This window comes from Miscanthus floridulus, chromosome 14, assembly GCF_019320115.1.
Source record: "Miscanthus floridulus cultivar M001 chromosome 14, ASM1932011v1, whole genome shotgun sequence".
Classification (NCBI taxonomy): domain Eukaryota; kingdom Viridiplantae; phylum Streptophyta; class Magnoliopsida; order Poales; family Poaceae; genus Miscanthus; species Miscanthus floridulus.
In genome coordinates, this window is record NC_089593.1 from 97,504,954 (window position 1) to 97,518,128 (window position 13,175).

The 13,175-nt window shown below is 49.1% G+C and overlaps 1 protein-coding gene across 1 annotated transcript; it reads right to left on the reverse strand.

Moving 5' to 3' along the window:
- Window positions 1–919: 919 nt before the first annotated feature.
- LOC136504084 (uncharacterized) lies at window positions 920–1,630 on the reverse strand. Its single transcript, XM_066498957.1, has one exon. It carries the CDS (start codon window positions 1,628–1,630, stop codon window positions 920–922), a length of 711 nt encoding a protein of 236 aa, XP_066355054.1.
- Between the last annotated feature and the right edge of the window lie 11,545 nt (window positions 1,631–13,175).

A 13,175-nucleotide genomic window follows, 5' to 3' on the forward strand; every position in this document is an offset into this window, starting at 1 on the left:
ATCCGTCACAAAAGTCTAGGAACTTTTTCCTAGTGAAGTTTGTTCCATGGTGGGCGATGATACAGTCTGGAACACCAAACCGATAGATGATGTCGAGGAAGAACTTGACCGCCACTTCCAAGCGGATATTGGTGATGGGATTCGCCTCTATCCACTTGGTGAATTTGTCCACCGCTATGAGCAGGTGAGTGAAGCTGCCCAAGGCCTTTTTGAGGGGTCCAGCCATGTCGAGGCCCCAGACCACGAATGGCCAGGTGATGGGGATGGTCTGAAGCTCTTATGCCAGCAGATGAGTTTGCTGAGCATAGAACTAGCATCCTTCACACCTGCGGACAACCTCCTCTGCATCTCGCAGCGTAGTGGGCCAATAAAAATGAAAGGCTTTCCCGACCAGTGACCTCGGGGCCGCGTGATGTCTACAGATTCTAGCATGGACCTCGAGGAGGAGCTATTTCCCTTGGTTGGTCAGGATGCACTTCATAAGTACTCTCAACGGACTTCGCTTGTAAAGTTCATCACCAATGGCGACGAACGTCTTAATGCATCGAGTGATTCATCGTGCTTCAGTCCTTTCCGATGGGAGAACCTCCTCAAGGAGGTAGGTGAGTAGTGGTGCTCTCGAGTCAGCCTGATCGAGTGCCACCACAGCGATGTCGACGGGCGATGTCATCATGGAGGCACCAAGGTCTGAGCCCCCGAGCACTTGGTCGGGGTTGGGGCACGTCAGGAGGTCGGAGCCTTTGAGTGCCAGATTGGCATCAGAGTGTGTCTAGATCGGATCCTCTAGAACATGGGCAAAGGGCTCATGGAGATCATTGATGAAAACCCCATCTGGAGACGGAGCCCGCCTGGTAGCCAATTTTGCGAGGAAATCGGTGGCATCATTGTCCTTTCGGGGGACATGATGTAGTTTGATCCCTTAGAACTTGTCTTTGAGCTTACGCACCTCCTGGTAGTATGCTGCCATGAGAGGGCTCTTGCAGGAGGACTCCTTCATGACTTGGTCGACGACCAACTTTGAGTCACCGCGGATGTACAGCCGTGTAGCGCCAAGCTCGATGGCGATGCGTAGTCCGTTGATGAGGGTCTCGTATTCTACGGTGTTGTTAGAGGTCGAAAAATGGAGACGGATCACGTAGCAGAGCCTGCTCCCATCCGGGGAGATCAGAACCACTCCAGCCCCTGAGCTGGGTGCCATAACTGACCCATCGAAGTACATTGTCCAGTACTTGTGGGTGACGTCCGAGGGCAGAAGCTGGACTTCTGTCCTTTTGGCGATAAAGTTGGCAAGAGCCTGAGACTTGATAGCAGTGCAAGGGATATACCTAATGTCATGTCCCATGAGCTTGAGAGCCCACTCGGAGATTCGTCCCACGGCATCACGGTTGCGGATGATGTCTCCCAGTGGGTATGAGGTGATGACCATGACCTCGTGGTCGGTGAAGTAGTGCAGGAGCTTCCGAGTTGCCATCAGCATAGCGTATAGAAGCTTCTGCACCTGGGGGCATTGAGCCTTGGTGTTGGTGAGTACCTCACCGATGAAGTACACTGGCCGTTGAACTTTTAGGGGGCATGCCGGCTCCTCCCTTTCAATGACGAGGGTGGCACTCACAACGTGGTTGTTTGCCATGATGTAGAGGAGGAGGGGCTCTCCCCGTTCGGGAGCGACAAGGACTAGGGCCAATATTAGTGATGCTTTGAGGCTTTCTAAAGCCTATTGTGCCTCCTCTAACCAGACGAATGCATTTGTCCTCTTGAGAAGTTTATAGAGAGGCATCCCCCATTTCCCTAGTTGGGAGATGAACTGTCTTAGGGTGGCCAAACAGCCGGTTAGCCTCTATACGCTATTAACATTGCATATAGAGCCCATGTTGGAGATGGTTGTGATTTTTTAGGGTTGGCTTTGATGCTGCACTCAGACATGATGTATCCAAGGAGCTTCCCCTTCAGAACTCCAAAAACATATTTTTCGAGATTCAATTTGATATTGAACCTTCGAAGGTTTGTGAATGTTGTGACCAAATTTGCGATTAGGTCGCTAGCTTGAGCTGTTTTCACCACTACGTCATCTACATAGACGGCGATTGTTGGTTTTAGCCGCTCGACTTGGTCAGGCTAGTTGGGCGGGTCGATTTGGTCGATGAATCATCGCTGCATGCACTATTGATAGGTGGCACCAGTGTTCTTTAGACCAAAAGGCATGGTTATGTAACAGTATGAACCATATGGGGTGATGATTGAAGTCGCGAGCTGGTCGGACTCTTTCATTGCGATCTGGTGGTAACCTGAGTAGGCATCTAGAAAGGAGAGGATTTCACATCCTAAGGTGGACTCAACTATCTGGTCTATGCGTGGCAAAGGAAAATGGTTCGTTGGACACACCTTGTTGATGCAGTAGAATCAACACACATTCTCCATTTCCCGGTCTTCTTTTTCACAAGAATAAGATTAGCCAGCCAGTCGGAGTGGTATACCTCTTTGATAAACCTGGCTGCTAGGAGTTTGGTGATCTCCTCGCCTATGGCCCTACGCCTCTCGTCGTCAAAGCGACGCAAGCGTTGCTTGGTGGGCTTCGAGCCTAGGACGAGGCGTAATGCATACTCGGTGACCTCCCTTGGTATGCCTAGCATGTCAAAAGGTTTCCATGCGAAGACATCATGATTGGTGCATAGAAAGTCAGTGAGCTCGCTTTCCTATTTGGCTAGGAGCTTGGTCTTGACCCGCACCATCTTGGTTGGGTCGGCGGGGTCAATCCCCATCGCCTTGGTTTCCTCAGTCGGGTGGAAGGCACTCAAGGAGGTCGGCTCGTTGCAGTCTGGGACTACTAGAGTCGATGAATTCCTAAGCTCCGAAAGCTCGGCTGAGTTGACAGCCGTGGCGAGCTCATAATGCTCGCGGTCACACATGTAGGCATGCGAAAAGGTGCTACCCATAGTGATGATGCTGTTCGGCCCTAGCATCTTCAACTTGAGGTAGGTGTAGTTGGGGATCACCATGAACTTGGTGTAGCATGGCCGCCCTAAGATGGCGTGGTAGGACCCTGGAAAGTCCACCACCTCAAAGGAGAGGACCTCTGAGCGGAAGTTGGCTAAGTCGCCAAATGTGACAGGCAGGTCGATATGTTCGAGTGGGTACACCTGTGTCCCTAGAATCACACCATGGAAGGGAGAGCTCACTGGGTGGAGCTCCGACCGAGGGATGTGCATGGCATCGAGGGTGTCGATGTAGAGAATGTTGAGGCCACTCCCTCCATCCATCAGCACCTTAGTGAGGCACTTCTTGCGGACGATGGGGTCGACGACGAGCGGGTAGTGACACGGTTGAGCGATGTGGGAAGGATGGTCTCTCTGATCAAAAGTGGTTAGGGAGTCCGACCAGCTAAGGAAAGAGGGGATGGCTGTCTCGGTGGCACATGCCTCTCTATAGCGTACATTGTGCTGGCGCTTAGAGTGGATGGCGTCGGATCCCCCAATGATCATGAGGCATTCCTTGGGGTCGGGGAAGCCATCATCATCCTTGTCCGCGTGCGTCCTTTCTTGGTCGCCTCCTCCTTGCCCTTCCCTTCCTTTGGCTTGCCGGCCTATCGTAGAAAGTGCTTGAGGAGCTCATAGTCCATGTAGCGGTGTTTGACGAGGTAGGCATGGTTGGTGCACGGACTCTCCATTAGTTTGTCGAAGTGGTCAGGCTGGCCCTACTAGGGCTGCTTGCCTGCACGATCGGCTGTAGCGACCAAAGCTAGGTTGGCCGGTCGGCACCGATCCTTCTTGTTCTTCTTGCCCCTTTGCATGAAGGGGCCCTCACCTTGGTCCTTGCACTTGGCCTTGCCCTTGTCGTTACCACCACTGAAGATCGCCTCCTCACCAGAGGCGTGGTTAGTGGTGATGTCGAGTAGGTCGCGGGTGGTATGGGGCTTCAAACAGTCGAGCTTGTGGATCAAGGACTCACAGGTTGTCCTAGAGAGGAACGCACTGATGACGTCTGTGTCAACGATATCAGGAAGGGAGTTGCATCATTTTGAGAACCTGTAGATATAATTCCATAGGGACTCGTTGGGCTCCTGCTGGTAGCCCTTGAGGTCCCAAGAATTCCTAGGATAGACATATGTCCCATGGAAATTCCTGATGAAGACCCTCTTGAGATCCGCCTAGTCGCGGATGCTATCAGGCGGGAGGAATTCAAGCCATGCTCGAACATATTCCCCCACGCAGATGGGGAGATATTGAATGATGAAGTAGTCATCATCCACTCGTCCGGCTCGGCAGGCAAGCCAAAAGTCTTTGAGCCATATACCGAGGTTCGTTTCCTTGGTGTATCTGGCAATGTTGGTGGGTGGTTGGAAGCGCTATGGGAACAACACTCTCTGGATGCGATGACCAAAGGCCCGTGGCCTCGGGCCATCCGGGCTAGGGCTCCAGTCGTTTGGTCGGCTACCCTACTTGGGATACGTGTCCCTGCATTCCTCGATGGTCAGGCCAGGGCCCGTGCCGCCTGCTCTCACCAACAGTTGATGGACGTCATCATCGCGCCGGGCATGGCGCCGATTGTTGATGACGCTGTGAGTGTCACGGTTTGGCTTGAGCCATTCGCACATAGGTGGTCGGTGTGGAGCAGGCGCCTGGTCGAGCTGTGGTGCAGCTGTGGCCTCTTGCCCCATGCCTGGCAACCATAGTGGAGAGTGAATGGAGCGATTCAACTGGTGCGGCCCCATTCCCTTGGTGGGGCAAGAGGCTGTGAGCCGGTGTCGCAACACAGAGCTCTCTGCCTGTTGAATGGCGGTAGTTTCCACCAGCGCCCGGAGGTTCTGATGGATTGCCTATTCCTAGGGGTCGGTAGGCTCGAGAAGGCCGTGCAAAAGCATCGTGGCAGCAGCGATGTTTTGGCCAGCCTGATCAAACTATGGGGGATCGTTCCCTCCATCTAGGATGTTACGCTAGACCTGGTGGGTGTGACCCCGAGCGCCGCTCGCTGGGTTATGCGTATGCGGCGCAGCGTGCTACGCCGAGCACGCCAGCGCATGTGGTGGCTGACTCTGTTGTCTTTGTCGTAACTCCTCACCGTGCTCCTGTGCATGCGCGAGGGCCTTCGCATGAGGGTCCGATGGGGTGTGAGTCTGTAGAGATTCTGCTACCACCGGTGTCTGTCTCAGGGTGTCCACCATAGTGCACTCCTAGGACAAAGGGTGGCTAGATGCCATGACGTCGCCAATGCTAGAGCCATCGCTTTCGACCTCATCATCTATGAGGTCATGAAAGGAGGCGGGAGCATAGCCCGCCATCCCCACGAATTTGGATGTGAGAGGAGGCGGCGTTAGCATCCTTAGGAGCCCCTACGAGCATGCATCCACGGGGGATGAGAATCCATAGGGGAACCGGTCGTATGGTGGTCGTGGTGAGGACAACGGGGCCCCTCCGGAGAGTCGGCGGAAAGTGTTAAATAGTGAATAAAGAACAATATGTACGTTACTCATCGTGGAGTTTGAGCCCAGCATGGGCTTGAGGCGAAGCACGGGTGTCTCAATGTTGAGGTAGTCGAGTGGCCCAAGGCCAGCAGAGGGCGCTCCTCCTGTAGTGGGCGCCGGGACAAGTGCCTCCGCTGGTCCAGGCAGAGTACACCGAGCTGGTCGGCGACGAAGTCTAGACTTCCAAAGAGGAAGGTCTAGAGCAGCTCGAAGATGGGAGGAACCCACATCCCAATAGGTGGGAGCATGGGAAACTCTAGCGAGCCGAAGCGAATCGTATCGCTTAAGCCCGCCATGTCGAAGATGGTGGAAAGATGGGCCATCCAATGACCAAAAGCATGAACGCATGACGTCCTCCCCACGGACGGCACCAACTGTCGGTGCAAAAAGTGACCAACAAGTAAATATTTGTAGTTTTGCTGTGCATTGTGATCAGATGTGGCCTAGCACTCGATGACATAGGATTTATACTAGTTTAGGCAACATGCCCTACGTCTAGTTTTAGTCAGTCAGAGACTTTATTCCCGAGCCCAGGTGCTCAAAGTTTGCTATGGGGTTACAAACGAGTAGGAATAAGAAGGGGGTGTTAGAGGCCTGGTCGAACTCTGGACCGAAGGGCCAAGAGTGACGGGGGCTCTAATGTGTGCTAAGTATTGGAGCATATGCTATGTGTAGCTATTGAGTTCTAGAGTTGTGGAGCTGTTCGAATGCTCAAGTTGTCTAGAGCCCGATAGAGAGTGTCCCCCTATTGGGAGAGAGCGCATCCCTTTTTATAGGTGAAGGGGATGACCTTACAAGTCAGAGAGAAAGAGAGAGAGAGAGAGTGTGTGTACATGTGCTACTTAGTCTTGTTGCTCAAGCCATCGGGTACGAGACGATTGTCGGCGCCTATAATACTATTTATTCCCAGACGCGTCTGGTAGGCTCTACCGTGTTCGCTGGGCATGCCCTGATGGTAGTGTCCTATAGGTGCGCAGGGCATGGTAGGGTATGGCAAACAACGACACCCACAACACTATTTGGGTTCTGACATGCCTGGAAGGTTGCATAGTGTCTATCTAGTATGACCTGTAGGTGCACAGGGTACGGTCCTCGCTATTACGGTTTGACTTGAGCGCCTTACCCTATCTGCTCCGCCTAATCCCCAAGCCTTTTTTGAGCAGGTGTCCCCGGTCAGTTGTTCTTAGTTGGCCCCAACCGTGTTGGTTGGAGAAGAGCTGCAAGCAGAGGTTCGGCGTATCCCCGGTCGGAAAAGAAGGTCAGAGTCGAACTATGTCTCCTCCTTGGCCAGGCCCTCCAGTCGGGGACCTAATTGTTCTCTTGGCCTATCATTAGGTACCTAGGCTGGTTCGGAAGGCACGCATTTGTTGCTACACCGTCTCCTAGGCCGAGTTTTTGCTGGGAAGCGGGCCCATTGGGGACCCTGGGTTTATGAACCCGACAATACCATAGTTCAGAGTGCGATAATTAAACAGCAGAATTTAAAATAACATCTAGCAGAAACGATACAAGGATCCATCTGTGCCCACCAGAAGAATCCTCCACACAAGAGCTACTCCTCAAGCTACACCTATAACAGGGTAAAATAAACCCTGAGTATGCAATATACTCGTAAGACTTCCACGACTAGTGGGAATAGTTTCTCGACTCCAAGGGGTATGATAGGCAATATGGGTTTGCTGTTTTCTTTTTGTTTGCGAAAAGCATTACTATACATACATCCTTAAGATCAAGTATAATTATCAGTCATGATTACTTCATTAACTAACCATTCTAGGTAAGCACCTGTTCTACTTTTGAGCAAGGGTTGAGCAATCAGAACCATTTCACCATCTTTCATCTTTTAGTTCTTACTACGGTGCTAGACCATAGCCAAGTCGTACTGTCTCACGAAAACGGTGATTCGTGAACCAATGTATCCCAGCAGGGTATCCCGAAACACATGCCCCATTTATATCCTAGGCACAAACAAGACCAACCCATTCCACTCCTATCACAGGGTCCAGGTCCCCATCCAAACTAGGACTCCAAGCCCCCACACTTGAGACCCGATCTCAATATGGTGCTTAGACCTCCACGTTTCCCCACCTCCAATCAGTTGGTCTGAAAAGAGCCAGAACCCACGACAAGAGCGTAATGAGCCTTCCCGCTCCCATAAGCAAGTATGGGCTCAGGATAATAAGTCTGTGACCTGACTACCATCTACAACAATGGACGGTCCTCAATCGACATGGATAGGGAAAATAGTGTAACCAAGCTAAGCCCCATGGCCACGGGACACAACTCGTCACACCCACTATAGCCCATACCATATTCCTGCCCGGTCTCCATTTTCCTTTCATCATTTTTATCATGAGAGTAATTAAAATAATCACCTATTGTGAGTAACGGTAGGTTACCATGCTACCAAAAATCTAAGCATAGCAACTACTCGAACCTGCACTAGTAAGACTCATATGACAGATATATCTATGCATGTGGTTTCCATCAAATTCCTGTAACGTAAATACACATAACATATATATACAGTGATTATCGGGGTTATGCACCGGTACGTGCCTTGGGCAGGCGCGGTGTCAGCTGAGTCAGTCGTCGGTGGCTCTAGGACCTCCTCCTACATGAGAATCTCCTCCCCATACTCCTCGATGATCTCCTCAAACTCATGATCGTCTGTGGTCTCTATCTCCACCAACTCTTTCTCTATATGCATGTGATGATGATGCAACACTTAGCATTTAGGCAACAACAACTCTTAAAATAAGAATACGCATACTAAGCTACTAAGCTAGCTCTAATGACTAAGGTACTAAGCTAACTACCATCTTCATCAAGCAAAGTGTTGGGTTCAACTAACAAACCCTTAGCTTGGCAATTTAAGGATATATCTTTATTTCTACGAGTGATTTAATGTATATTAAAAAAAGAGCATTTAACTACCCTAATGCTTAGTCTATTCTAAAGCTACAAAAATTACAGTGAACACATAATAATATAATGAAACTGCTGTAAAAATTTTTGGATCAAAACTATCACCAATTCACCACAAAAATTCCTACAATAATCAACTTAATAATATTAAGCATTTTCATAATATTTAATAGCTCCTAGTATCAACACATATAAACATAAACTAAATATACCAATAGATAGATCACAATTTTAGGAACCTAATAAAATTTGTTTCACAATTTTTGGACACCTACATGATTTTATATTAATTACCAAAGATCAGCTCAGAAATTAAATTAGAAAACTATTTCTAATTCCTTAGGAAAATGAAAAGTGAATCTAGCGCGTGACCTACACGCGCGACCCGTGCAACACAGCGCGCGCAGCGGCCCGCTTACGTGCCCCATGTGAGGCCAGCCAACGCGCAAGGCACTGGCGCTTTATGCAAAAGAGGCCTCAAACTTCTTCCAAATCACAACTAAGTACTAACACTATTTCCCCCTCTCACAGGCCTTCTCACTTAACCCTCCGACCTTTCCCTAATTCACCCGCATGCACCCCCAGTGACTCAGCACATGGCGACACGACGGGCGGTGACACGACGCGACCGCACCGGCCACCAGAGGCTCGCGCTGGCCCGCCGGTCAGGCCAACCTTCAACTATGGTCCAACTGCCTACACCAAGCAGCAACGCGGGGCGACGGGACGCACTGGAGCGAGCTGCAATGATGTGCGGCCATCCGCAGCGGCGGCGCACCCGCTCCGATGAGCTGGGGCTGCTATGAACCTAATTGGCTAGCGAGTGAGCATCAGGAGAGTACCATGGACCAGGACAAGGTAACAGTTGGGGTGGAGGATGGTGGGGGAGGGGTGGCCACGTGCGGCCGAGCCGTGCAGTAGCGCACCATGGTGGCACGGTCGCATCAGCGGCGACGGGGAAGCGGTATGGTTCCTCTAGCGTACGCAAGGTGGAGAGAGAGGCAAGGCGAAGCTAGTAGTGCAAGTGAATTGGTTCGGGTGGCGGTAGGAGGGCTACCATCAGCACCTGCCGATCATGGCCTTATCGCCCCGGCGGCGGGGAAAGCTCCAAATTGGAGCTTGGTAGTGCATGCTTCATGGCTGGGTGGGGTTGGGCAGCTGGAGAACTCACTGGCGGGGCCGTAGATGGGTGGAATTGATTTTTAGATGACCTCTCACTGTCTAATGTGCTGGCGCGGCTCTGATGGCGGCAGCAGAGGGAAAGTGGGATGGGTCTGACCTTTGGACGTTCTCACCTTGGTGGCTAGCGATCGACCGGACTCGTGACCATGCCTACGCACTTGCTTGCGACACATGACCAGACCACATGCACGCGCGGGGAGGCAAGTGGGGGCGCAACCTACATGGCCATAGCGTCATTAAGGTGAGGCGATGCCGCAAGCGCAGCCGGGACAACCCACGTGCCTGTAGTGGCAGCAGCACAACACGGCGTCGCGTGGCATTGGTAGTAGCAATGCGAGGCAGGGTAGCAGTGCGTGGACACGATGACAAGGTGATGGCGCCGGTAGTGGCTTCATCACGGTGCGGGGCAGGGCAGGCGACAGCAGCAGCTCTACGTGGCGGGGACAGCGGTAACCAGGCCACAGCCAGGCCAGAGGCAGTCACGGCCGGTCACGCATGGCAGCGCATGCACGTGCGACCAGTGCGGTAATGCCGAGCGCCTGAGCTTGGTGACCGCGTCTACCTAGCGAGCTAGCCCGAGAACATGTTGTGCACGCATTTTAAAGCATCCATAACAACTAAACGGTTGCTTTAGGACCCAAACCATCTTCACCATGCTCAAGATGGCATGTGAGCTATCAACCCGAGCTAAAACACGACACCACCTTCTAACTCGATTTCACAAAATGAATCACCAAACATTGCATTGTCTTGCTATTTATAAACTTGAAAATATTCTAAGTCTTTGAGCTGAACTTGATTCCAAGTTGCATTTCTAGGCTATTAGAAATGTTGGCTAGCAACGTTATTTTTCCATGTCAAGTATTTCATTGTCATCTATAAAGTTCATATTCCAAACTTTATTTAAGTGCTACACATATGTTCTATAGTGTTTTTTGTTCAACAAAAATTAGTTTTAAACCCTACTTGATACATATGAGTTATGGAATAGCTTCTCATTTAACATTTTTATTGATCATCTTAAGTTACAAAAATGTTATCTACACATTCTATCACATGTATTATCACATAAACATGATGCTCATGAGATGATTTGGTAATTTGTTTAGCGTGTAACACCGAGGGTGTTACAGTTTTGACCGATAGAAAGTGGGCAACTTTAGTAAGTTGATCCACTTTTACCCATATTGAATCATAACATCTTTGCGTGTGAGGTAATCTAACAATAAAATACATTCTGACTTCTTCCCACTTCCAATCAGGTATCTTCATTGGTTGTAGCAACCCAGCAGGTCTTTGGTGCTCAACTTTCACCCTCTGACAAGTGTCACATAAGGCCACATACTCTGCCACATCTCTCTTTAATCCATACCACCAATACTTCTCTTTAAGATCCAAGTACATCTTGGTACTTCCGGGGTCTATGGAATAAGCTGACTCATGGGCTTCTCGCAGAATTGCATCATGGATAGCCTTCAATTCAGGTACACATATCCTTTTTCCAAACCATAGGGTGCCATTCTCATCTATCCTAAAACTTGGTGCCTTTCCAATTACTATATTCTCTGCTATCTCCTTGAGTTTCACATCCTCCAACTGACCCTTGTGAATCTCTTGCTCCAAGGTAGGCGTCACTTCTAACTCCATAGCATTAGTGACAATGCTTAGGTTCAGTTGCTCAAACTCTGCACATAACTCCTCAGGCATTGGTGTCGCCTAAACCTCATTAACATAACTCTTTCTACTAAGAGCATCGGCTACAACATTTGCTTTACTAGGGTGATAGTGCACTTCCAAATCATAATCCTTGATCAATTCTAGCCAATGGTGTTGCCTCAAATTTAGATCTGACTGAATGAAGATGTACTTCAAGCTCTAATGGTCCATATAGATGTCACTCTTATGACCAATAAGATAGTGCCTCCATATTTTCAAACATGAACCACCGCTGCTAACTCCAAGTCATGAGTGGGATAGTTCAACTCATGCTTCCTCAGCTACCTTGATGCATAAGCCACTACTCTACCTTCTTACATAAGCACACAACCTAGACCTTGGCGAAATGCATCACAATAGATGGAGAATTTCTTGCTCAAATTCATCAATGTCAACACCGAAGCAGTAGTCAACCTCTTCTTTAACTCCTCAAAGTTAGTCTGGCACTTATCAGACCATACAAACTTAGCATTCTTCTCTAACCGGGTTGTCATATGCTTGGCAAGTTTAGAAAACCCTTCAATAAACCTTCTGTAGTACGCAACCAATCCCAAGAAGCTATGAATTTCACTCACATCAGTTGGTGGTTTCCAATTCAACATGTCTTTTACCTTGCTTGGATCCACTGCTATTCCACCATTGGAGACAACATGACCCAGGAAAGAGACTTCCTTCAACCAAAACTCACACTTGCTCCACTTAGCATATAACTTGTGCTCTCGGAGCTTCTGCAAGACCAATCTTAGATATTCAGCATGTTCCTCTATAGTCTTGGAGAATACCAGTATATCATTAATGAATACCACCACAAACTTATCAAGAAATTCCATGAACACCTTATTCATCAAGTACACAAAGTATGTAGGTGCATTGGTCAAACCAAATGACATAACTATGTACTCATACAACCCATACCTCGTAGTAAATGCTGTCTTGGGTATGTCATAGAGTTGAATCTTCAATTGATGATAACCAGAGCGAAGATCAATCTTCAAGAACACACAAGCACCTCTCAACTAGTCAAACAAGTCATCAATCCTTGGCAATGGGTACTTGTCCTTGATAGTAACTTCATTAAGTGACCGATAATCAACACACATTCTCTGAGTACCATCCTTCTTGTCAACACAGATAATCGGTGCTCCCTAATATGAAGAACTAGGATGGATAAAACCCTTCTCCTGCAACTCATTCAATTGTTTCTTAAGTTCCTCTAATTCATTAACCCCCATTCTGTATGGACGCTTAGCTATGGGTGCAGATCTAGGTAATAATTCAATAATAAACTCAATGTCGTGGTTAGGTGGCATACCTGGCAAGTTATCAGGGAAAACATCTGGAAACTCCTCCACAACACGGTCCTGTTGGTTAACATTATCATTCAGTTGGTTCACTATAGCTGTCTGTTGCTCTTGCACTGCAACATCGACACTGATTCTATCTCCCTTTGATGTTATCAGAACTACTGCCTTCTCCTGACACTGAATCACTGTCCGGTGTTGCTTCATCTAGTCCATACCCAGAATAACATCAATACCAGCAGTTCTCAACATAATAAGGCTCGCGTCGAAGTCTACCCCCTTAAAGAAATACTAGCTGAGGGACAACATAAGAAGCTGTCATGCTACCTCCTAGTGAATTTACTAGTATGAGATTTTTCATGGCACATAAAGGTATGCTATGCATTCTAACAAAAGCTTGTGAAATGAAAGAATGTGAAGCACCTGAATAAAAAAGAATGGTAGCTGAGATAGAGTTGACACTGAACGTACCCAGCATGACCTCAGGCGCCTCTTGTGCAGTATTAGTAGACACATGGTTCACTGTTCTAGTATTTGTTGGTGGCTAATATCTCCCTTTCTAGTTATTGTTCTTACCCTGGGGTACCTGC

Bases quoted from the DNA above. Each gene is read 5' to 3' on its own strand.
- LOC136504084 (XM_066498957.1), bottom strand. From the start codon at position 1,630: ATGGCAAACAACCACGTTGTGAGTGCCACCCTCGTCATTGAAAGGGAG.